Genomic DNA, 23,315 nt, shown 5'->3' with positions numbered 1-23,315 from the left:
TAAAGAGTTAGTTATCCAGAACACATACTCAATATACAATACTTGAAGCAACAAATATAGCAACACATCTGACAAAAGCCCCTTTGGGCAAGTTGCATACATATAAGCAGATTGCTGCAGATTGGATTTGACTCTCAATCAAGCTTGCAAGATGAAGAGAATTAACCTTTAAATCCACCTTCTTACCTAAAGAAGCCTGCATGCAAGGCTACGTTTATTTCTTACTCAAGGACACACTGAATATGTCCTTGTACTGTCAAATATTATGTAAGTATAAACTGTCTAAAATGTAATTATGTTAAGTAATACTTGTAAATAGAGTTCTCAGCTTATTCATGTGAGTGTAAAATGTTCATAAATACATTGCAACCATCTCTGCTGTTATATTTTCCACATGAAATACTTTTTATAAATACTTTCTATAAATAGATCTACAGTGAGAAGTACTTATAAAAAATATATTTTATACAACATTAACTTTCCTCAGATTAACATGAACATTTAATGCAAAAAAAGTTTGTCCTTTATATCCAAAGTAATTTTCATTTGACAAAAAAATACCCACTGTAACTATGCATGTGCAGACTGTTTCTTTCAAAAAATAAAATAAAGAATGTTTAAAGTTGTGTTGCAACTTAAAGAAGAAGATGAATCCAGTAAGTTTCTCATATACACCCTTTACTTGTATATTTAAGATTACACTTTAAAGAAGGATTAACATTCAATCTATGGTAAGGAGATCAGAAACCATACATAACAAAAAAGTCACATGTACATCTCCAGCAGAAAGCCACACGCTTTATTTTTTACATCAAAAATGTCAACAACCAATTTCTAAGTGGAATTATCAGTCATATCATATTATAACTAAAATTTAAAACAAAGTCATAATGAAGTGAACCTTTTTAAGGAGTAGGGGAGACATTTCAGATATGGTTTACTTAAGCAAAATACGTATTTGATAAAAACTGAACTTCTCCAATAGCATTTAAAAATACTTACAGAGACTAATACCTGAATATTAAAGTCTACATGGCCAATAAATTTAAGGCTATTAACTCTTGTTTAATAAATTAAAAATATGAATATATTAAAGTGTATGGCTTTAAACTAATGACGGAATCTTCCAAAAATGTTCCTTTACAAAAATCTGTCAATAACTGAAGTTTGGGATAAAATAAAAACCAGCCAACTTCTATAATGTAATGTCAAGAAACAATATTCTTGTTTGTTTACATCCTTCCCACTTTGAAGTTTGGGTACCATGTATCTTTTGCACTGAACTGAAAAAAATGTTTCTCTTATTTCATGAGTATACAGCCTAACACGAGAAAAAGTATTTTTAGACCTGAAGCTTCTACAAAGAATCTACCCAAATGGTCCATATGAGTGACTGTAGAAAAGGTGTGCTGGCAGAAAGAGGTCTCTGGTCCCTAATTATGACTGGATTTCCAGACTTCCATCTTGACAATTCATGAAGAAAATCAGCCTACATCACTTTCAAGTTTCAGAGAAACAAGTCTTGAAAATACTCATCAAACTCCTCCTCCCTGCAACAACAACAAAAAAAAAAGTAAAAAGTTCTGCTTTGGATCTGTACCTAGGAGATAATCTTTGTATGAAAAAGATTTAGCAGACTTCTGATTAGAATTTGTAGCCAGTATAGATAATTTTGACTTATTCACTACATTCCAATACCCTTCAAATCTCCCTATCTGTGCAACAGCAGTGAGTTAGGATTTACTTCTAAGATAATTAACGGTACGGTACAGGGTAAGACAGCAGTGGTATGGTAGTGGCTTGACAAAAGATTCTCCTCCAGTGTTGTGTACATCTCTTTAAAACTACATTCTTAGGTTCACTACATGGATGGAGATTTGACATAATTTTAAATGTCAGAATAGTCATTAAAACACGCAGGAAAAATCTCTGCCTTTGCAGTTCTGAATGGACTGTATGTTTTACTGGCTACAACTTCACTAGGTCAAACTAACCGTGATTTTTCATCTGCTTCTGGTAGAGGACCTTTCCAAAAGTCAGCATCTGAAGGACCATCTTGTGCATCGTTATCATCTGAATCTGTTAAAAAATTTAAAGTGCTTATGAAATTGATTTTAAAATATTTTATAATTTTAAAAATTTAGATAGACTATTGCTAGGAGCAATGTTTAATTGTAACCATGAGAATGAAAAGAACAGTTTACTTTGCATAAAATGAAAATAAAAACATTTTCCAATGTTATTCAATACAGCACCAAAAACACTCTTAGATATCATTAGCCAACGTTTTTGCCAAACATTTGTTCCTAAAATTAAGGGTTTATAATCATAAACCCTGAATTACAATGCAGTTTCACCTCATAATAGTAAATGAATCAATTACTTTACTTCTACTTTATGACATTTTTTATCAATTGTAACATATCAGTGAAATTGTCAGAAAATAAGCGTTACTACATAACTGTTTCATGTAAGTATACAGCAGGAGTGAAAAACAAAAAAGTCTTGTTATCAGAAATATGCCCTGACTTAAAAAACCCCAACAATCTTCCAAAAGAGCTTTGTGACAAAACAGAGACTTTCGGCAAGGTCTGAGTCATAAGAAAACTGCTTTAGGTCTTCCTGGATCTAGCTGGGAAAATGTAGGTACTGAGGACATTCCTAAAAATCTATAGCACAGCAGAGCAATCAGTAAAAACACTCAGTCCCTTCTAGCCAGTCTACAGCAAGAATTAGTATTATGACCAGGATACAGAGACAACCAGTGCCTAAGGAGTCACTGCGGCTCTGAATGCATCCACCCACAGCAAGTAGGGCTCTGAGGTACCACAGGTGGTAACTGGAAAAGACTTTGGTTAAAGCCTAGGATTTATTTAAAAACTATTACATTTTTTGAGTAGAGTACATACTAGTATCATTCCCTGAAAGGAACTGCAGTAGTTATTTCTATCAGAAAAGTACTTTCTTTACACAGCACACATTACACAGCGCATATTTGCATACCCAGACCCCTGCAATTATTAACAATGTACCTATTTTTTGCACCCTCTACTCTTTTCTGGAACAACTTTATATCTCATTTTTCTGATTATTTCCATTATGTTACATGCCTACATTTTCATTCCTTAAACTTAAAAGATTTCCTTCTTAAAATTCCTTAGAGTTTTTTCCAGGAATTTGTAAATAAATATGTATTTTTTAAAAAAATATTTTAAAAATATATTATTTCTTATATCTGCTTGTTTTCATACAGCACTCTAATCATCTTATAAAATACTACAACTGCCAGTGAATGAAACTAAGACCAATGACAAATGAGTATGAAATAATACAACTTATTACAAAGACTTAAAATGCAGAAGATATTAAAATACTTTACCTTTATCAGAATTATCTGAATCTTCTGAAGAAATCTGATCTGGAAAGAAAAAGCATTTAAAAAATAGTAAGCTTATCTTGGTTTTATCTGTTATCTTAAATGGCTTACAAGGATATTTCTATCACAATATAGTACACATAAACATGTGCACAGGCACACACACATCATACATTCAAAGAATGCAAGTAAACACTGAAGTAAAAAGATTTTTTTTTTGCATGAGTTCAAAGATCACCAGTTTGACCTTAAATACGTTATCCTGAGATCTGTGGTGTAAAAAGGTTATCTAACATTTCCAAAAGGCTTTCAACCGCAAAGCCTCAAGCAATTAAATACTTCACAAATCTTTCTGGTATGCAATGTCCAATTCTTGGACAAATTTTCCTTGCAATGCTTATTTTTCAAAAGGCTCTTCCTCTCTGTGAAATGTAAGACATTAGTATTTTTTTTTTCCTCCAAATTTATCTTTTTTTTGCACCTAGGAATTTTTACCTAAGAAATTTACCTCTTTGACTATCTGTGTTAGTCAAAAAAGTTACAGATCTACATTTATACATAGTTATGTATCTATATCTACATATATGTAGCTAGAGCAAAACTAACTTTCAACCAGCATATTTGAATATTTTCAAAACTGAAGGTTTAAAATTTAAATTTACCTTTATGGGTCTTCTTTTTGGACTTGTTTTTTGCTGAACAAGATAATTTTGTCTTCTTAATTTTGGGCTCTTTAGAGTTTTGTACAGCTGTGCTTCTTTTCTTGCGTGCTTTGACTTCTTTCCTCCTTCAAAAAATGAATGTATACCTTCTCTATTATATATACTCCTCAAGCAACAGTAAATCTTAGGTATTTAATTCACTGAAACAGTTGTCATTTTTTCTGAAACCTATCACTAGTTAAACTAAAAAAATCAATTTAGTTAAAATGAAAAGTGCTATAGAAACATTAGGGCTCTATAGCTGGAGACAAAGGACAGGAAGTGCAAAAGCTGCTAAAATGACACTGATGCAGGCAACAGAAACAGTGAATGGGCAAGCAAAGAGTAAATACAGAAAATAATTTTCTGCCAAATTCTTATTTATATTAAAATCTTATTTTTTCTTTTAGCAAACAATTTTGAATATATGTAATGAGAAAAACACAGTTAATACAGGTTTTTAAATATATTTTCATATTTGATAGTGACAAAACCTGAGGTAGAAGAATCTCAAGCCTAAGAACATGCTGCAGACCAACAACCCGTGTATTTTATTGTCAGCATTACTTATATGGGCTTATTGCATGAATATAGGCTAACTTTTTCCTGCTTCTTTGCATAAAGAAGTCAGTAAAATTATTTCAAAGTAAGTATTACTCCGCAGTTGACAAAAAGTAAATGTTTGACCATGTTTATTCTGAATTCAAGTGGTTTTACTATTTTTGCTCCAAAAAGCAGCACGACAAATCAAACTAGTCTCAGTTAACTCTCCTTCTTCATATGTGCCTACACGGTGCTTTAATGAAACTGAATATGAATTAACTTTTTAAATGGATTAATTAACTACCTTGGATATATCTATCTAGACGCACCTTTGATTTGTGTTACTTTAAAAAAGAAATCACTGTTTCCTAGCTTAATGCTTTCCGTTTCATATGCTTTTCAGATAATTGTATGGCTTAATTACTGAGCAGTGCAACTAAGTTAATACCACATCAAGGTGCAGAAAATCATAAAAACTGAGTATTAACAGTTGTGCGATTCAGTAAGATTATAGATAACAATAAAAAACAAATCAAATGTTAATGCACACATTTTATAGGTTCAAAATTCACTATTTTTCTCTCCTATTAATAAGTGATTCTCAAAGAAGAACAAATACTCAAATTCAAAATTTCAAAGCACAGTCACCTGACTCACACATAAACCCACTACTTTTAAGAAAAGGAAAAACATTCCAGCTTTTAAACACAGCAAGAGGGAAAACAAAAAAGACAGTGTTTTGCTTTCAGAAAAGAAAAATAATCACTGGGCTGAAATTAAGCAAAAGAAACTTTCGTGGGAGTGGGGATGGGATTCTCCCATTTTGAGGGGTTCTGTACTTTCATTAGCACAACCAAATCTAACTCTCAACAGTGTCAAGCCAGTGACATTACAAGAACTCCAGAACAGAATCTATTTCAGCATAAATGAAGTTCCTAGTCATGTAGCTGAAGTTTTCCCCTTATTTGTTGTTCATTGTAACTGTAATCTATCAATAATTCAGCCCCCATATTTTCAAAGTATTTCATTACCGGTGATGAAAGTTTAGTTTGTAGGAACATTCTGGACATAGTCCTGAAAAAGAGAGAATGAGAATGTTAGAGCCATGTATTTGATAAGCATAATTGACAAAACTTATTAATACATATATAAAGCTAGAGAGAACACTATCTTCCCATTTCAGTAGCTTTTGCTTCAAATCAAATATTACAATGTAATTGCAGCCAGGGCTGAGAAAAATGGCATGATGAAAGTCTTCAGAACAAACCCAGATTTTAGTAAACCTGGAGAAAAATCACAGGCTTAGCACTGGCAACTCTTCATAAAAAAGTATCAGTGCTTATCACATAGAGATATCCCATTTTATAGATCTTTGTGGACTTATCAAATTCTTCTACAATTATACTGAAGACTCGTAAATGTCTTAAAGCTCTGCAAGAGGCCAAGTGCTGCCTCATGAAGTGTCTTCTGTACAACATTAAAAACACCATTAGCTTGTTTTACACAAAGTAACTGTGTAAACCGTGGTAAGTTTAATTATCTGACAAACATATCAAAACATATACAATATTGAATAAGAAAATCCCACTCGAGACAAGAATGGAAGAGGAATTGGTTTAATTAAAGTTAGAATTTTTGGAAGAAAACATATGTATTAACAATAAAATCAGTAGAGCTGAAGGTGTGCAAGAAGTTGTCTGGTCCAAAGCCCTAAGGATGCCTAAGCCATGTAATTGATTAAGCAATGACAATGATTAAACCCTCTTTGCAATGCAGTATTGTCTGTTAAACTCAGATGTGCTTGTATACAAAACAGCTTCTTATCAGTTATTCTAATTTTATGACACCACCAATTATACAGCATGAAGTTCTCAACCTGTAACAACTTTGTCATACATAACGATAATAGCCCTTTTCTCTAAATCAAGACCATCATACTACCTGTAATTAATTAACAAAATTATCTCGTTTTCAGCATTTTCCATTTTGCATGAACTAGTATCATTATCACTGGGTCTCACTCGATAGCTTTTAAAGCACAAGATATTTGTCTTCTTTTAAGTGTACATATCCTTGAAGGGCTGACTTACTCAATTTCACAAGTGCATTCCTCTTTTCACCGTGTTCAACGTAACCAAAATTCACCTCCCAGCTCTTCAGGCCTTCTTCCTCATCACAGCGCTTATTTCCACAAGAAAACTGACCTTTAAAGAGGTCAAAAACAGCAAACCATGGTTCAATGATTAACAAACATAGGTTTGGTGTCATTATGTCCAGTTTTGCTCAGTTTTTGCTTTTTGTTCTCCACTTCTTTCAAAGAAAGAAGCAGAAATCTAAAAGTAACATCTAGATTAAGGAAACAATTAACAGTTAATGACAAAGCAATCATACTTGTCTAATATTGCATATTTGCAAAGAAAGAACATAACTTGAACTGTATTTCACAATGTATAGATGAAGGCATGTTAGGAAATAATAAGCCTAACAGTGAATTCTGAAGAAATTAACGTCACTAGGATACATTCCATATCCTAAATGATTACTTACTTAGCAGATGGAAGTCAGACATACACCTTTAATGACAGCAAACTTTTCATAGTACCATGTATGTACAAAATTAAGATGCCCATGTTTTTAACCTTACTAGTTTACCTGATACACTGGACATACAATTTGTATGCTAGTGACGTTCCATAAACACTTCACCTTTTTTTTAAGAAAAGGAAATCCAAATCTAAGAGAAACAATACGGCAGCTTTAAAAGCTTCCTTGGGTTTATTAAGTTAAATAAAACACTAATCTAAAATAATTTGCATATAATCAATGTTGTTTACACCACTGCATTCCAAATATTGCAGTAATAAAGATACATATATTCCCTTTGCATAAGACTGATTTGTATGCAGAGCTGGCAGTAAGGATGTGTATTAATAGGCTCACAAGCAGGACTGTTCGTTAATGATTAACCTCAGAACATTCTGCTTAAGCTGCTAACTAATGGATTGGCAGTGTCCTCACATACTTCAGTTCTGCAATGTAAAACCACTTGCAATGCTAACACTTGAACCAAAAAAACCCCCAGGACTCACATTAAAAAAAAAGTTTCAAATTGATATACATTTAAATATGTTTATTCCTACATAAGTTATGGTTATCCCTGTGTCATCAGGAACAATTTGTATCAGTTATAAAGAAGTAAAAATCTACAAGGAGAATTTAGACTATGCAAAGCTTTTTGGAACTTAACCTGTTTACTTCACATCTTCTGGAAAAAAAAAATCCCAAAACAAACCCAGAGAAATGGGCAGAGAGAAAAGACAGATACATCAGTTTTATTTATGGTTAGCTGCTCTTTACAGGATGTAAAATCCATCTTGGATATTCTACGTTTTGGACGTGAAACTGGGTACATTCATGAAAACATAGAACAATATCTTCAGATTGCTAAGGCAAGCAATGAATTCATAGGTAAACCAGAACTTGACTGCGTAAACCACCATAATTCTGTTCCCTGACACATTTACTTCAATTTATGATGATCTAAATATTTGAAATCATGGTGGGGTTTTTTTAGTAGATCTCTGCCCCATGTCATACATATAAACAGCCAGGCTTCTCTTACCCTCCTTACACACTGCAATCCCTACAACACATATTCCACTCTTCCTGAAGTCTTCTTCAGCAGTATTTATCACTCTAGTATATCTGAATGTCATAAAAGCATTAAAAAACCATATTTTTGCAAAGTAAGAGATCATTATAATCCCCACTGTGTATATGGAGAACCCAAATCAAAGGCAACTATGGACCAGATTATTCAGTACTTGAAACATGACTTTTCCCACAGTTAGGACATCCAAGAAAGGAAGACACACAAACCAGTGTGCTGAGTGGACAGTTATCTAATTTTATCAGCAAGAAAAATGTATGTCCAAAATTCCATTTCCATCTGAAGTTTTGTCACCTTGCCATGAGCTGCAGGGAAGTTAGTGCCTTCATGTTCAGAATTCTAACTCTTATAATCTGGCTGTTAAATGTGTGCTTTCAAAAACTATTAGCACCTTTTGCTTGTTGCAGAAGTGCAGAATAGGTGGAAAATACAAGCTAAAGGAAGTACTAAAAATTAAATATACTAAGGAAATCTAGAAAGCCAAAAGACCGATTTTAATGCATTTTGATCAGAACTCAGATGTACCAGATGGAGATGGATACACGGTGCACTATACAGGTATTGATACCCTGCCTATCTTCCACGGATGAATACTGGGAAAAAAATAAAGGGAAACAGGTTTGAAATAGTATCTGTTTAAATAAGGTAAAGCGTATTACATATGTATTTATACATATATGAAATAGGCTAAGAAAGCACTACTACACTAGAAGTTAAACGTTAGTTCAATGAAATAGTGAAAAAATGGAATTAGATCAATTTGCAGGTATGAAACTCTATTTTGCCAAATGATATATCTGGTTTGAGTATTTTACTACTTAGCTGCAAATAATTAGAAAACAGCAGATATATCCACATGTTCAACTTTTCTCTTTCTGCATATTGCTGAAAAAGTCCTATTTCACCTCTACCCAGTGACCTTGTTACCAATTTTCCTACAGAAAACTTGTACCACTACCGCCTTTTGCCTAAAATACCTTTTATTTTAGAATTTTATGCCGTATCTTACTATTCAGGCTTTGAAAGCAGAGAAAAAGTACTTGGGAAGGCATGTCAGATACATATTTTAAAAAAGCTTAAAAGCTTTTCATTTTAAGGATTTATTTTCAGACAAACTCACTCATGTGCCTACTATTCACTGATTTATAAAATTTAAAGTAGAGTTTCTACCTTAACTTAATATTTTAATTAAGAAAATGGCCATTTTATGGAACCATTTATTGAAACTGGTGATGTATTACACCATTAACCACCATTAAGGTTACATTTTAAATTTAAAGCGCTACAACAGCAATATCCAATATGACCTCCTTTCAAAACACCTAAGGCAAAAGATGGGAGTGGGAAAGAAAAAGAAGAAAAAGAAATAATCTGGCATTTACAATTAGTAATATAAGTGATACCTCTCCTTTCACTCATCCTAACCCCTCTTCTCTCCATGACATTATAAAGACAGACATCAAAAAGAAAGCAACCAAATGCAAGTAACGCATTCCTATGTTCCCTTTTTTAATGTGAATTATCAGACAGGTAGGTATTAATGCTTTATTACATTTAATTAAAGCAAGTTATATTGCTGATATATGTATAGCAAAAGAAAGGCGTTAAAGAGTCAACTTTTTTTTTAAATGATCATTTGAAACTGCACTTGAAAAGAGCGTCTAATACACGAGATAAGGTTGAATTCTTGCGCCCCTTAGTGGTGGAAGATACTATTTCTCAATGCTTATGTTCCAATGGTATGCTTTCCATCAGGATTTCATAGAAAGGCTTAAAACTTGTAATTCTGCATTCTCCCACATTTTTAAATATGGAGTACCAGATATTAAAAGTACAATGCAGCTTTCAATTGTTTTTTCCCCCGGAACATAGTTGTTCATAAATTACTCATTTCTCATTTAATTTTAATTAACTTCTTAAAGCATTCGATAAAGCATAGAACTATATTAAAGGTAACTATATGCTAATATAATCTGTAGTGCTGAATGCAACATATAACTACAACTACCTTCAGGAGCTGTAATCTTTATAGCTTAAAAAACCCCACCATTAATGTTCACACTTCCTCTTTGTGAAATACAATTTTTTTAAAAAAACAAATGTATTTTTAACTTCTTGTAATATATTATAATAGACCATTTACAGAACTTTTCTGATCAACAGTATCATTCCATGCAATTTTCTTGCGTGTCCATGCATGACTTCTGAAAACCATACACGCGTGTGAAGATCTACCCACAGGAACAGCAATACATTCCACATCATTTTCTTGCTTGTTCAGCTACTTGAAAAAGTCCATGCCCCTAAGCCATGGAATGGGGACCACTGTGCAAAGTCCCAGTAAGACATTGGTAAGACCTCACATACAGAAGCCTCTAGAATAAGCTACTGGTTTAGAAACAGGAGTGGGAGACGTGACAACCATTCCCACTGATTCCCACTGGAGTTTTCAAAACCAGTTTAGCCTAAAACAGACAACACACATGGAGCTTCTCACTTAAAAGTTAACATTTTGCAAAACAGTGTTGGAGAAACCGTTTTCCTGAGGAAAAGTATTGAGACACTTCAATTAAATGTATTAACGACTAATGAGGTAACATAGAACTACTGGAGAAAAGCAGCTAAAAAACATCCACGAAATTCTACCTTATCAAATGCATTGTGTTGGTGTTCATTACAAATTTGACCTTGAAGAAAAAAAACACATATGTTCTCTTAATTTTAATTTATGCAGATTAGCATGCACTCTAGAGCTATGTGGCATAAAACAGCAAAGTTAGAAGTCAGGTCAATTTATTGTCTATTATTATCTGATAAAGTTACTGGTATTGTCAAATACTGTCTAACAAAACAATGTCAAAAAGCAGCAAGAAAAGCATCAACCAAGGAGAAACATAATATAAAATGAAGGACAGCATTACCTTTTCCTGAAATTACTTCCTGCTCGTGTCGCCATCTAAATCCAAACTGTTGAGATAAGAACCAAAATTAAATTGTGAATAGTCAATGTCTTCAGTAATGTAAAGACTAATTTCACTTGATTGATGTCCTGCATGTGGTTCAGCCGTTCCGTTCTGGTTAGTAAATTTAATTTCTTTCTCTGTTAATTAAAAGTATCTCTCTGCCTCTGCTTGTCAGAAGTATTCCAATTTATGCACGCAATTCAGATTCCAGTAGATGCTGTTCAGGACTGAACAGCAACTTTCTAAAAGGCTTCATCGTGGGCAGAACAACAGAATAGTAGGATAGACTGACTTTACTAGATACTTCATTGCAATTTTGTCCACACTAAAAACTGAGAAGACCACTGGAATACTGAAAAATCCATTAGCACACATCAGTGGATCACCTCTCACATCCTAAAGACTAAGACAAAAAAACCTGAACAACTGAATTCTATTTCTTTTTACATTGCCTAGAAACTTCACATGAAGAGAACACATCTACTGTTTTTGTCTTCCAGTAGACTCCACTTCGTCCTCTCAAAATGGCAGTCTAGTGAAAAGGTCAAAGATGGAAGGGAGTGAGAACACCCTGGGAAAAAACAATTTTATTTTCCCTAACAAGTAGAAAGAGGGGATAAACCTCAGAGGCATACAGCTTCTCCAAAAAGAGCTATTTTGTATTTTCATTTAAAATTCATGAACACAGGATGACAACAAGATAAAATTGCTGCTCTGTAGGCAAAGCACTGAAGACTCTGCACTTGATGTTAACAGATGAGGAGGGAAGAGGGGGAAGAACGGTTACAAAATCAGAGAGTTACAAAAATGGCTGCAAAAACCATCCTTGGCACCTGAGTTCCAAGCATCCTTTGGAATATGAATCTTCTCTTGGTGCACTCATAAACTGAACCTACAAACACAGGCATTTTGCAGATGCAGTGGCATAAATTCTGTAATATACTGGGTTGATTTTCAATCTTTTAAATCTAATTTTAAACACTGTACCGAAGTACAGGATCTATTGCTGTGTGTGGCCTTTAATGTTGTTGATTTTTTTAATAAACCATAATAATTCTTTACCTGAAGGGCAACAATATGGAGCTCTCATGCATTAAGTGGCATATGGTTCAAAGAACATCAGAAAAAAGAGGGGAACAAAAGTTTTAGCTCTTAAGAATGTGCCATACTCTCATATAAATGCTTTGCACCTTAATAACAAAGCTGAAAAAAATGAGCAGAAACACATCAGTACCCAAATGTTTTGTCGTCACTTATTACATAGCTGATGTCCAGGAAAACTAAAAATTTGTACAACAGTAAAATATTTGCCTCTTCAAATCAGTCCACTAATTTTCAAATTGGTATTACAACATAAATAATGTTTTCACACCTACTGGTTTCACTGGTAAAAAAATCACAGGAGAAGATTAGGTTCTATCCTGCTGTGTCTGATGACAGTTTGAATCATCTAAGGCTGGATCAGGTTGTGCTTGGCCTACTCTACAAATCTGCAGTGTGGTCTCAGGCACCATTATACCACTCATGCTTCAGGCAAACAAAATTAATCAATTGTAAAAAGCGAGAACTGTGCCAAACAGTTCAGTGAAAACAGTATGTAAAATACATCTGTAAATGTAGAATTCCTGATGGAAACCAGCTGATGTAAAGAGTGATGGTAATTGTTTTTGCTCTTTTAAAGGGTATTTGCTGTTTTACAGAATATTCTAATTCTGAAAAGCTTGTGATACAATTGAAAAATACTGCAAGTTTACGATTAAATGTCAACAGCATTTTGGTACCAATTTTGCATGTGTGCTGCTGGCAAGAAAGAGTAAAAAACAATTCAACCTTATCTATATGTTTGCTTTTTCATAATCCATTCGCTACTTCACCAATCACCGAGCTATCCATGCTCACTTCTCCTACTGAAGTAGACTTTTATACAAATTTTTCCTCACAGTCCAAACTTGACTCAGTAAGATATAAATGAGATTATATCCTTACAGAGTATTTCTGCAATGATATCAAGACAAACAAGCAAAATAAAAGAAAGGAGGGAACCAGAACTACCTGTAGTATACCTAGGACAAAAGTTGCCCTCATTCACATTCATATTTGCCAATCATTCTTCCACCAACTAGTGGAAGATGGCACAGAGTGACCAAGGTTAAGAAGAAACAATAAAATAAGAAGTAAATACAATTAAATTCCTCTAACTAAGCTAAAATACTAGGAACAGATTAAACTACATAGGAAAATTAAAAATTCGGGTAGGTTCTTGAATAGTCAGCCTGAAATATTAAGGAATGCAAAAGCATCATCAGCAGACAGCATTTATTCTGCCTCATCTTTGTTAAATGAGTTCACCAAGATCCTAAATGAGCTATTTCTACAAGGTAGACCAAGACCAAATAGAACAACTCCAGATATGGTTTAGTGGGCATGGTGGTGTTGGGTTGGTGGTTGGACTTGATGATCTTAAAGGTCTTTTCCAACCTTAATGATTCTGTGATCTCCAAAACAGATGCTTTACAAGAGTATCAAATGTCTAACTTAATAAGAAATCATAGTTTTTAAAATGTGAAAGACTGTTTAGTAGCCATAAACAACTAAATTTCCAAATTAAATATGGACTGCTTGTGTAATATGGATTGGCTACATCAACAACTAACATGTCCACAGTCACCTTTCAGAAAAAGAGAAATGTATGAATTTAGACAACACTGTAGAAAAATACCATAGATATTTTAAATATTTTTATTTTCACAGAAAAGCCTTCCATGCTGAAAAACAATGGCAAAAGCGAACATATTAACATTACCAAGTGGAAGACAAGTTGGCCTAGAAATCTGAAAATTAGCTGAAAACAAAACCAAACGAATAAAATGTTTAATGACCAGGTGTCAGACAGATTTCATTTCTTAGCAAACAAGAGACATTTCCAGTCTGTTAAGCTACAAAATGAAGCAGAGAGACAGCAAATAAGAAACTTCCTAGGAAAATAAGACAACAAAGAGAAGAGAACATTTCTAGTCCAATGCATATCAAAGTAAAACTTACATGCAGAGCACTCTCCCTTACTGCATTGCAAAACTGACAATGGAACTAAACTATCTGACAATACAGACAGTCATTTATCAGCCTCAGAGCTTGCAGACAAGATGCACTGAGGTTCAAAGACAACCTTGACCTAAAAAATTATGATCTAGGGAAAATGTAAGGAGTAACAGACACACCACAAGCAAGAGCTGTCAGACCACACTCTTCCAGTGTCTCTAAGTAGCCTCACACTAGAAAGTCACCTTGTCATTTCTCATTAAAAGAGAAAGAAAAGATTGTATGTCCTAACTATTCTAGAGAAGTGGGACTATGTGTCACAGGGTCCCATGTGTGTAGTGCCAGCAACCGAGATGAGTGCAGGTGTGCAAGTGAGTGCGTGAGCACCAGTGAAGATCAAGACAGACTAGCCATCAGCTACGTGAAGTGGCCTGAGAGCAAGGAGAGTGAGTGGGTCTCCACTGGCCAGTTGGGTGTGAAAGCACATGTGTATCTCTAAGGATGAGAGCACAGAGGGGTCTGCTATGGGACCAGGAGAGTCCCCATCTGTGTGTGTGTACGTGTGTATGCATGCGCGTATGTGACTGAACAGTCTGAACCAGCAACTGGATTGCAGCTGTGGTTTTGGGGTTTCATATGTCTTGGGGCTTCTTACTGTTTTCTTTTGAGCTTCAGTCTTTGACAAGGTGCTCTGCTTATTTTTCAGACCTCAAGAGAGCCCCTCCCATGACACTGGTCCCTATCACTACCCAGTACTTAAGAAAACAGTGTTTTTTCTCAGAAGAAAAGTTCTAAAGGAGATCTGAGCTACAATCTTTATGCAGAGGTCTTCAGAAGAATCAGCTGGCTAGAAGATTTTGGCTAGTAGCAAAATAATTACAGTTGTGAAAAGACAGATGAATATGTATGTGCAACTCTCAATCTATTTTTTATATAATTTTATAGATATATATATAGATATACACACATATTAAAAAAATCACAAAAAACTGACCTCCAACTTTATTCTGACACCACCTAGCAGGATACAGAATCATAGGATCACAGAACAGCCCAGGTTGGAAGGGACCTCAAAAGATCCTTGAGTCCAACGTTTCCTGGGAAAGGGAGCCTGGATGACATTAGCTAGTGCTTTATGCAAGCGCATCCTGAAAACCTGCAGTGATGGGAACTCTACCATGTCACTGGGAGGTTGTTGCAGCAAGTAAGTGTTCTCACTGTAAAAAATATCTTTCTATCAAGGCAGGAAAAATCTGAAAGCACAGACTGCATTCCATTGGTGTGAATGGGAACTGATCAGCAGCCTATTTCTGACTTTCAAGAAAAAAAAACCTGCTTTGACATCCTTCTGTACCAAACATGGGCAAGGATAAATCAATAATTGAGAAAAATCTTGTTTTTCCTATTTTTCTAAGAATTTATAAGAAAGGACTCTCACATGGTCAGAACATATTTGAGAACAGAAAGCATAACCTAAGAGAACAAATTACATGATACAGCAGAGTGATGCTGACATGGCAATTCCAAAAATATAGGTAATGACTTAGGAGCATAAATAGGAATTCAGAGTGACCTCAAAGTTAGGACAGCCACATATGAAACAGGGAAACACTGTTCACACAACACACACAAAAGAAAAAAAAAAAGGAAGCTGGGGCAGAATAGTTTCCCACAAAAGATAGCAAACATATGGAAACTTGGCACAGTAGCAAAAGAAACAAATTCTGTAAGCATGCTCAAGGGAAAATCAGTTGGGGGGGCGGGCAGAGGTTGGGGGATATGAAACAGCTATAGGAAAATAAAATCAGATATACTCAAAAAGGGAAGTAAGACATCATCAGCATTTTACTTTTTGTTAATTTTCATCTAATTTTTGCATTTTTCTGTTCAATTTTCTTTAGAACACAGTCATCTTTTCTGCCTCATATTACAGTTTAAGCCCGGCCCTTGAAAATATCTACCAGCGAATGTAATTTTCAATACTGTAAATAGTCTCAAACTATAAAGTGTCTCAACATTATATAGACACTGTTTGGAGGGCTGGGTTGTTACTATGTGCTAACAACACTAAGACACATCTGAGTTCAGCAACACTGTTTGCAAATTCACAATAGAAAACTCACGTATTCTTTTTGACTAAGAGGTTAGTCAGTCAAAAACTTCAAAGCAAAAAAGGCTGTTCTGGTTAAAAGAAAAACTGGTGCTGGAATTTGGCTGTTTCTCTTAACAAATTCTACTTATTTACAACAAATGTACAAATCCTGTTTCCATAAACAGAAAAGAACAACCAGCAAAAGACGCTGCTTTAGAACATACATTCCAAAATTGTTCCTGCCAGCATTCAAGCACAAAACTCTCTTTTTAGACTTTTTTTTTTTTTAACAGTAACATTCCAGGGCTTTTTTAGGCTTCATCTAGTGCTTCTCTTCAGGCAAACCTCTCTAGCCTTCTCTACTTAAGCTCTTTGCATTTTCTGCCTTTCTTACACACAATGTACCTCTTCATAAAACACCATCTGACAGACATGCTCCTGTTCCCACAGAAGCACATTTTTGGGGCAGTGACAATGCTTGGATTCAAACTGCTGCTGCTTATTAAATAACTTGACAAGTTCTCACAACTCTCTTTCTAGTAGTACTAGAAAGTGGTACTAACATTCTGGTTTCACAACATATCCACAATCATAATGCAATTTTTAAAAAAGGACATACTTTAAGACCAAGATGATTTACAGTAATGAAATCTACCTTATTCTCTTTGTATCTGCTGAGATCTGCTATACAGTATTCTTTGAACAATTTATCATAATACTTCTTTGCAAGTCTCTTCTCCCTATAAAAAAGGCATTATTTTTTATTAAATATAGAACAAGATACAATTCATTTTAAATTGTAATGACATTAGGAAGACAAAGACATGTTTCATCTGAAGAACACAAGTTGCAGAGCTAGAAACACAACAGAAATACACTCATTGAGCTAAGGGGTAATTTCCATAAAACTGAAAAAATACATCTAAAATATATCTGCGGCAAAATTTAAACTGTATTTTTTTCAAACCATGCTTTCTTCAGAGTTTTCAGAACAGTCATTTCGATCTCAGAGAATGCACAAATATTTCTTAGTTCTTTCTGTCATCAGTTCATTTTGCCATCAAGCAATATTACAATATGAAAGACCTCCTTAAAGGCCTTTCATTTTTAAATGCATTGAAGATCCAAGAATGATCACTATGTATGCACAGTAATTCTTAATTAGCGGGGACAGCACAAATTAGTACAAGTGATCTAAAAATAACATGTTCTATAATAGTTCCAGGTACCAATTCATGTCTACTTCATCGTCTTCGTTCCACAGGAATCTATGGTTTTCTCTAATAACATCAAGATCCGTCTTGTCATTTGCTCTATAAAAAGACATTTTTTTAGTACAATGTAACATTGAAATGAAAAGTCAGTCAAATAATAATTTGGTAAACAACAGTATTTCACAGTTGTGATCTCCACCTCATAGCATAAAGGAATATATTGCTATGGAATAAGACTATCAAAAAATGTATTCCCTGGCATACCTTTTCCCAAATGAAAAATCCTCAGTGGAAAATGGCCACTGAAACTGTGGATGAGTTGATCCTGTCTGAAAATACTTTTTATTGAAGACAGTAATGTTAGAAAGCAGTTAGAGATAGCTCTAAAAGTTATCATTATTCTGGACAATGGCTAGCAATTCTGCACATTTCAGAAGTATTTCAGACTGATATTTTGAATGTACTGCTGGATATTTTTCAATGTACCCTCAATGCTCACCTGTCATCTTTCCTTTTACATAACAAAACAAGAGTAACTCAGCTCATGGTAAAGTTCTTATATAAAAATAATGGCGCAAAATGAAACAAAGCAATTCTGTGTTTTGGATATTTACAATGACTGTAGTTACTATATATGACCAAAAGAATTAGTAATTTGATACTTAGCCACCCCCTCCACCCCCCCACTCCCAACCTATAATACATATTTAACAGTTTTACATAACAGGGGAGCCTTGGGGCGTGAGGGGAAAGATTGCTAATGGTTCTTACCCAGAACGTCGGAAATCCTCTATTTTGCCACCATAATATAAAATGTAGTCATTCACAAACTTCTTATGCCTTTCATACTGAATAAAGCAATTAAGGATTGTTTCAGAACTAATCTTCTTTTATTTTACCATAGTTTAAAACAAAAAAAAAAAAAAAGAAAAATAAGAAACTTTTTATATACTTAACAGAAAGAAGTTTGTTTCCAAAAACCAGGTCATTTATTTCCAGAAAGGAAAGAATTAATTAGCAATTTTTACTTAATAACTTCTCATAAAAGCTACTTTCCAAATACAGGAATTCAAGGCAATTTCATCTTTAAAACCTCATCCAGCTGCCAGACCTTTATAAAATTGTCTTCCTTTATCAAAGATGCTCTCTAAGCATATACATGGAAACTGGGTTCATTTTTTCAGCTATAATTTAGAGAGCTTCCCAGTACTGCAGTTTTGGTTTAAAACAGGTTTGTATTTTTGCATTATAAAAGTAGCCTGGCTACTAAAATAGAACAATTTATTACATTTTAGCATCAACATACAAATGAAAGTTATCTGCTTTAGTTTGGAGATGAAAATCATGGGAAATTATGTAATGCTTTTTTTAGAACACTTTGGCCTCTGAGACAATTTGAAGCACATTTTGTACCAGAGCATGGTTTAGCGGGCATGGTGGTGTTGGGTTGATGGTTGGACTTGATGATCTTAAAGGTCTTTTCCATCCTTAACGATTCTGTGATTCTCCGATAATTTCAGCAAAAATATGTAATTACTTAACTGGCATAATTAAACACATTTAACTCAATATACTATTTTGTGCTGCCATTTGAGTTACTAAGAGTTAAAATTGTGTAACAGTAAAGGTTACTCAAAAACATTAGCAGAAACTCGTAGAAGTCTCTACACAATGCATTTTGTAGTCATTCCAGAACAGATTGGCTTTTCTGTGGCTAATGACAGTCTACAATGTCAGTGGGACTGTATAAGACATGTCCCCTTTACATGCTTAAGACAGTTTATGTAGTGCCTGGTCAAATTCTGAGCAGGTTAGAAGAAGTTACTTTCTGTTTACTTGAGTTTCCAGATTTAAGTACGTCTTTCAATATTTAATTAGTCTTTACTTTCCTATTTATTAACTGTTACTGCTGAAGAACAGCTATTTAAACAAACAAGAAACTGATGGTATTTCAGATACACTCACTCAAAGCATGTGATGACTGCCCCAGGTTAAAACTAAATAAAAAGAGGAAGATAGTAATATAAATAAAGTAGTAGTTATAAAAATAATTACAAATTACACATGAAATATGATTAAGAGATTAAAAATAAAATAAAACTACACATTATATTAAACAGAATATTAGAGTGTCTGTAGAAGATATTACGGGAGATAAGGCTGTTTTGAATAGACTTTTGAATTAACTAATGCATTCTTAAAATTTCCAGTAGAAATGTATGTGTCCGCAGATAATAGCAACCTTATATAGAATTAAGTTCTATATAACTCAGCTGAAAGATTAGAGTGTCTTCCTGCCAGTCGAAATAAAATTCAATGTATAATAATTTAGTCCCAATCAGGACAAATGAGCATATAGGAAGAATACAAGTAGAGGCACTCTCAGAGACATTTCAGCAACAAAAAGAAGCTAATTTGAAGAATGACTCAGTATCCGGTGCTGCACTGTCAACTGCTGTGATAACTGAGAAACCCCAATCTTTCACCATAATGGATAACCTGCACCCCATCTTCAAACCTGAAGAAAAATTAAATGGAAGGATACGGCATCCATCGCCATCAAGTGAAATCTTCTTTTTTTTGCTTCTTCCCTGTTAATAACAAATACTTTTTAGTGAAAGCTATCTTTATATTAAGGGAAAAATGCCTCACAAAAGCAATAGATAAAAGATACCTATCCCATTCTTCAGCTGCAAATCGTCTGTGAGCCACACTGCTTTGTTTTGGTTTTTGGAATGGCTTTATCAGAAGGCCATCTTCCTTTGTACTAAAGGTAGGGGGGAAAAAGGAAGAAAAGTTAGTCGAGAACTTTTCATAAGCAATAGAATTTCCATATGCTAAACTTTGCACTAACTTGAATAACAAAAACTGTTACATTGCTAGTTTCTACATGAGTAAAACCAAACTTCAGAACCAATGTTAGCTTAGACTTTACTTCATTTGCAGAACAAATTCAGAAAGGCATTCACTTACAGTTAGCATTTAAAGAAAATTGCTTAATACAGCAATTTGTAATATTTATTTTTATCAATACTATCACTACAGAATCACAATGGAAAAACCCTGAAGATTCCTCAGTTTCACTCTACATTTAAAGTCCTCTATAAATATCAGCTACACAGCCAAGTAGGAACAGGAAGGACAGTATGTTCGCTGAATGAGAGTGACTGCTAGTAACCCTATCTCATCCTTTCATGCTAATGTCTCAATACCCCATTAAACAGTTCTGCCTCTTTTCATGTAATCACAAGAATCACTAATTTAAAACTTAAGTACTGTGTTGTGAACCATACTTGTCAGTGGGCAGCTAAAAATACTTTCAGAATTCAACAAAGTAATAGAAAGTCAAATATAAACTGACGCACTTTAGCTAGCAAAAGGTAGTTTCATTCCTCAATAGAGGGGAGGAAAAGATTTTTCCATAATTACCAGCTGGCAAAAAGAATAGAAGTCAGAAACCTGTAAAAGGCAAGCCAGGGAATTTATATTTCAAGCTATGGAATGTAAGACTCCAGAAACTAAGCACATTGTTTGCTCAAAAGGATCTGTAGGCACAAAATTCCCATAAGAAAACTCCATAAAACAGCAATATGGAAAAAAATTAAGACTACTATTTTCCTTAAAGTGAATAAATATCATCATAGAGCAAGAAAAGGATATATACACATACAGTGAACCCACATTAGAGCCTCACTGGGAATCAGCAGTAGTGTGCCAGAACAAGAGTAATGATGGTATTTTTAAAAGGCTCCTGACGGTTAGCTAATATTCCACCTAGGAAGGGGAACGGCATAATGTGTAATGGTCTTTAAAAGAAAACAAAAACTAAACAAAACCAGTCACTGTTTTAATGAAGAACAGCTATATTTATAAAATAAATGGAACAGCACAATGCCTGCTATTATTCCAATGATTAAAACACGATTTTTTTTCCCAGAATGCAGTCAGACACTACAAATCCCATTCCTTCAATTTTACTACCAAGGAAAATATGGACGAGTCCTAGGAAAGTTTCCAGAAAGCCTTCTTAAATGAAGTCCAATAACAGAGCAAGAAAGAGACAGGAAAATGTAAAAAAAAATATGTACAACCTAGGCAAAATGTTCAGTATGGTGCAGAAAGCATTGAAGGACTATGGTGCCAAAGCAAATTAAATACAAGAATAAATGAAAATCTTAATAATATAGTGAGATCAGACTACAAAATTCAAGGTCACTAATTGTGCGAACCACTGAAAGAACTGGCAAAGGTGATCTCAAATAAGAGATGCGTAGTTACATTTCAAGGACTGAGTACAACACAATTCACCAATTCCCAGGTCTCTTCACAAATTAAATAATAAACAAGCAGCATCAGTTCTTCACTTCCTCCAAGCAGGTGTTTTATATCTACAAAGCCTGCTGCCACTTGGCTTTTTTGCCTTGCTCTCTTAGCAGTTCCACGTGTCCTGATGGATCACAGTCAAATGAAGAGCGCAGCCAAACCCCAACAGTTGATACTAATGCTTGGAAAAATGAAACACTCTGCTCCGAGATCTGAGGGGCATATAGACACCAGATGGACATGGCAGAATGGATCTTCATCAGCTGCCCCATGAGACAACATGCATTGGCAAGCTTGACATGAGGAGATGCAGGAATCAGAGAGATTGATTTTTCAAAAACCATTTCAATGCCAGACTTTATATACCACGGCATAATTTTCTACACACAGTAACAGGCCATTTGCACAAAATACATAATACAAAGCGTTAATTCTGTATTACATTACCTTTTAGTCTTTTGCACAGACTTCTCTCCATTCTCCTCATCACTAAAATCAGAATCATAGCCTCCATGGCCACGTGCCTGAAAATAATACACAACACAGTGAATATACCTGCTAATGTAATATGGACATGGTATAACTAGAAACCAGTACTGTCCATCATGCATAAATAAAATGGAGAAAGACAGAGAGCAAGTGAGCAAGTGCAAATTCTCACATATGTCTAAACCCAACCAAATTCAACAGACAATGCAGAGTATATTCCAAATAACACAGGGCAAAGAAAGACATCGCCAGTCTGTCAAAAGATCACTTTAGAAATAATCTGTATGCAGAGTTCCCCATATTTAATCTTCACATAGATAAAGATAACCAAAAGGATGATAAACATCTTTAGTCTTTACTTTCAAACAGTCTCCCTTACATAAGAAAACAATTAGTATTTTCCCCAGGAGCTACTCTTTCAGAGGGCCGGAAGACAGCAACTGATGTGCCCACATTACAAACAAAGATAAGAACAGGAGTTTCTTGGGCTGTGGTACAGCGTTTTAGATCATTAGATCCTACACTGGTAGCTGAAAAGCTGATTGAAATGATAACTAAAATACAAAATAACAATACACCTGCAAAAATGTACCATCTAATCAGCAAAACATTCCTACTATGAAATGAAATCTTTTTTTCCATACACTTTGGGACTAAGAAAACCAAAATATCCCATATGTTAATGCTATCAAATGATCAAGCATTGACTGATGCCCAGATATATTACCTCCATTTTTCAAGGCACAGTTACATTTCCAATTCTTTCAGCAGAAGTAATGGCTTAAGTAGAGCCCATCTCCTTTCCCTCGCTGCTACTCCAGTACCTTCCTTAGAGTTGCTTAGTTACTGTTGTGAAACTACACATGAACCAGATCAAACAACTCACCCGAGTTACAAATGATCCT

The 23,315-nt window shown here is 34.4% G+C and overlaps 1 protein-coding gene across 1 annotated transcript; it reads right to left on the bottom strand.

The window, feature by feature from the left end:
• Positions 1 to 1,507: 1,507 nt before the first annotated feature.
• Positions 1,508 to 22,445, bottom strand: FRA10AC1 (fragile site, folic acid type, rare, fra(10)(q23.3) or fra(10)(q24.2) candidate 1; the record flags this gene model as incomplete). The annotated part of the gene is made up of 13 exons (XM_010285285.1): positions 1,508 to 1,550; positions 1,995 to 2,079; positions 3,380 to 3,418; positions 4,039 to 4,163; positions 5,652 to 5,694; positions 6,711 to 6,824; positions 11,212 to 11,257; positions 17,040 to 17,124; positions 17,614 to 17,697; positions 18,370 to 18,446; positions 20,144 to 20,189; positions 20,273 to 20,365; positions 22,369 to 22,445. Coding segments are annotated over 13 exons (957 nt in total), but the record flags the coding sequence as incomplete, so codon positions are not given.
• Between the last annotated feature and the right edge of the window lie 870 nt (positions 22,446 to 23,315).

This window comes from Phaethon lepturus, unplaced genomic scaffold (assembly GCF_000687285.1).
Source record: "Phaethon lepturus isolate BGI_N335 unplaced genomic scaffold, ASM68728v1 scaffold54414, whole genome shotgun sequence".
In the NCBI taxonomy this organism is placed as follows: domain Eukaryota; kingdom Metazoa; phylum Chordata; class Aves; order Phaethontiformes; family Phaethontidae; genus Phaethon; species Phaethon lepturus.
Note: the sequence above shows the minus strand (reverse complement) of the source record. Positions and strands in the feature narration are given on the sequence as shown.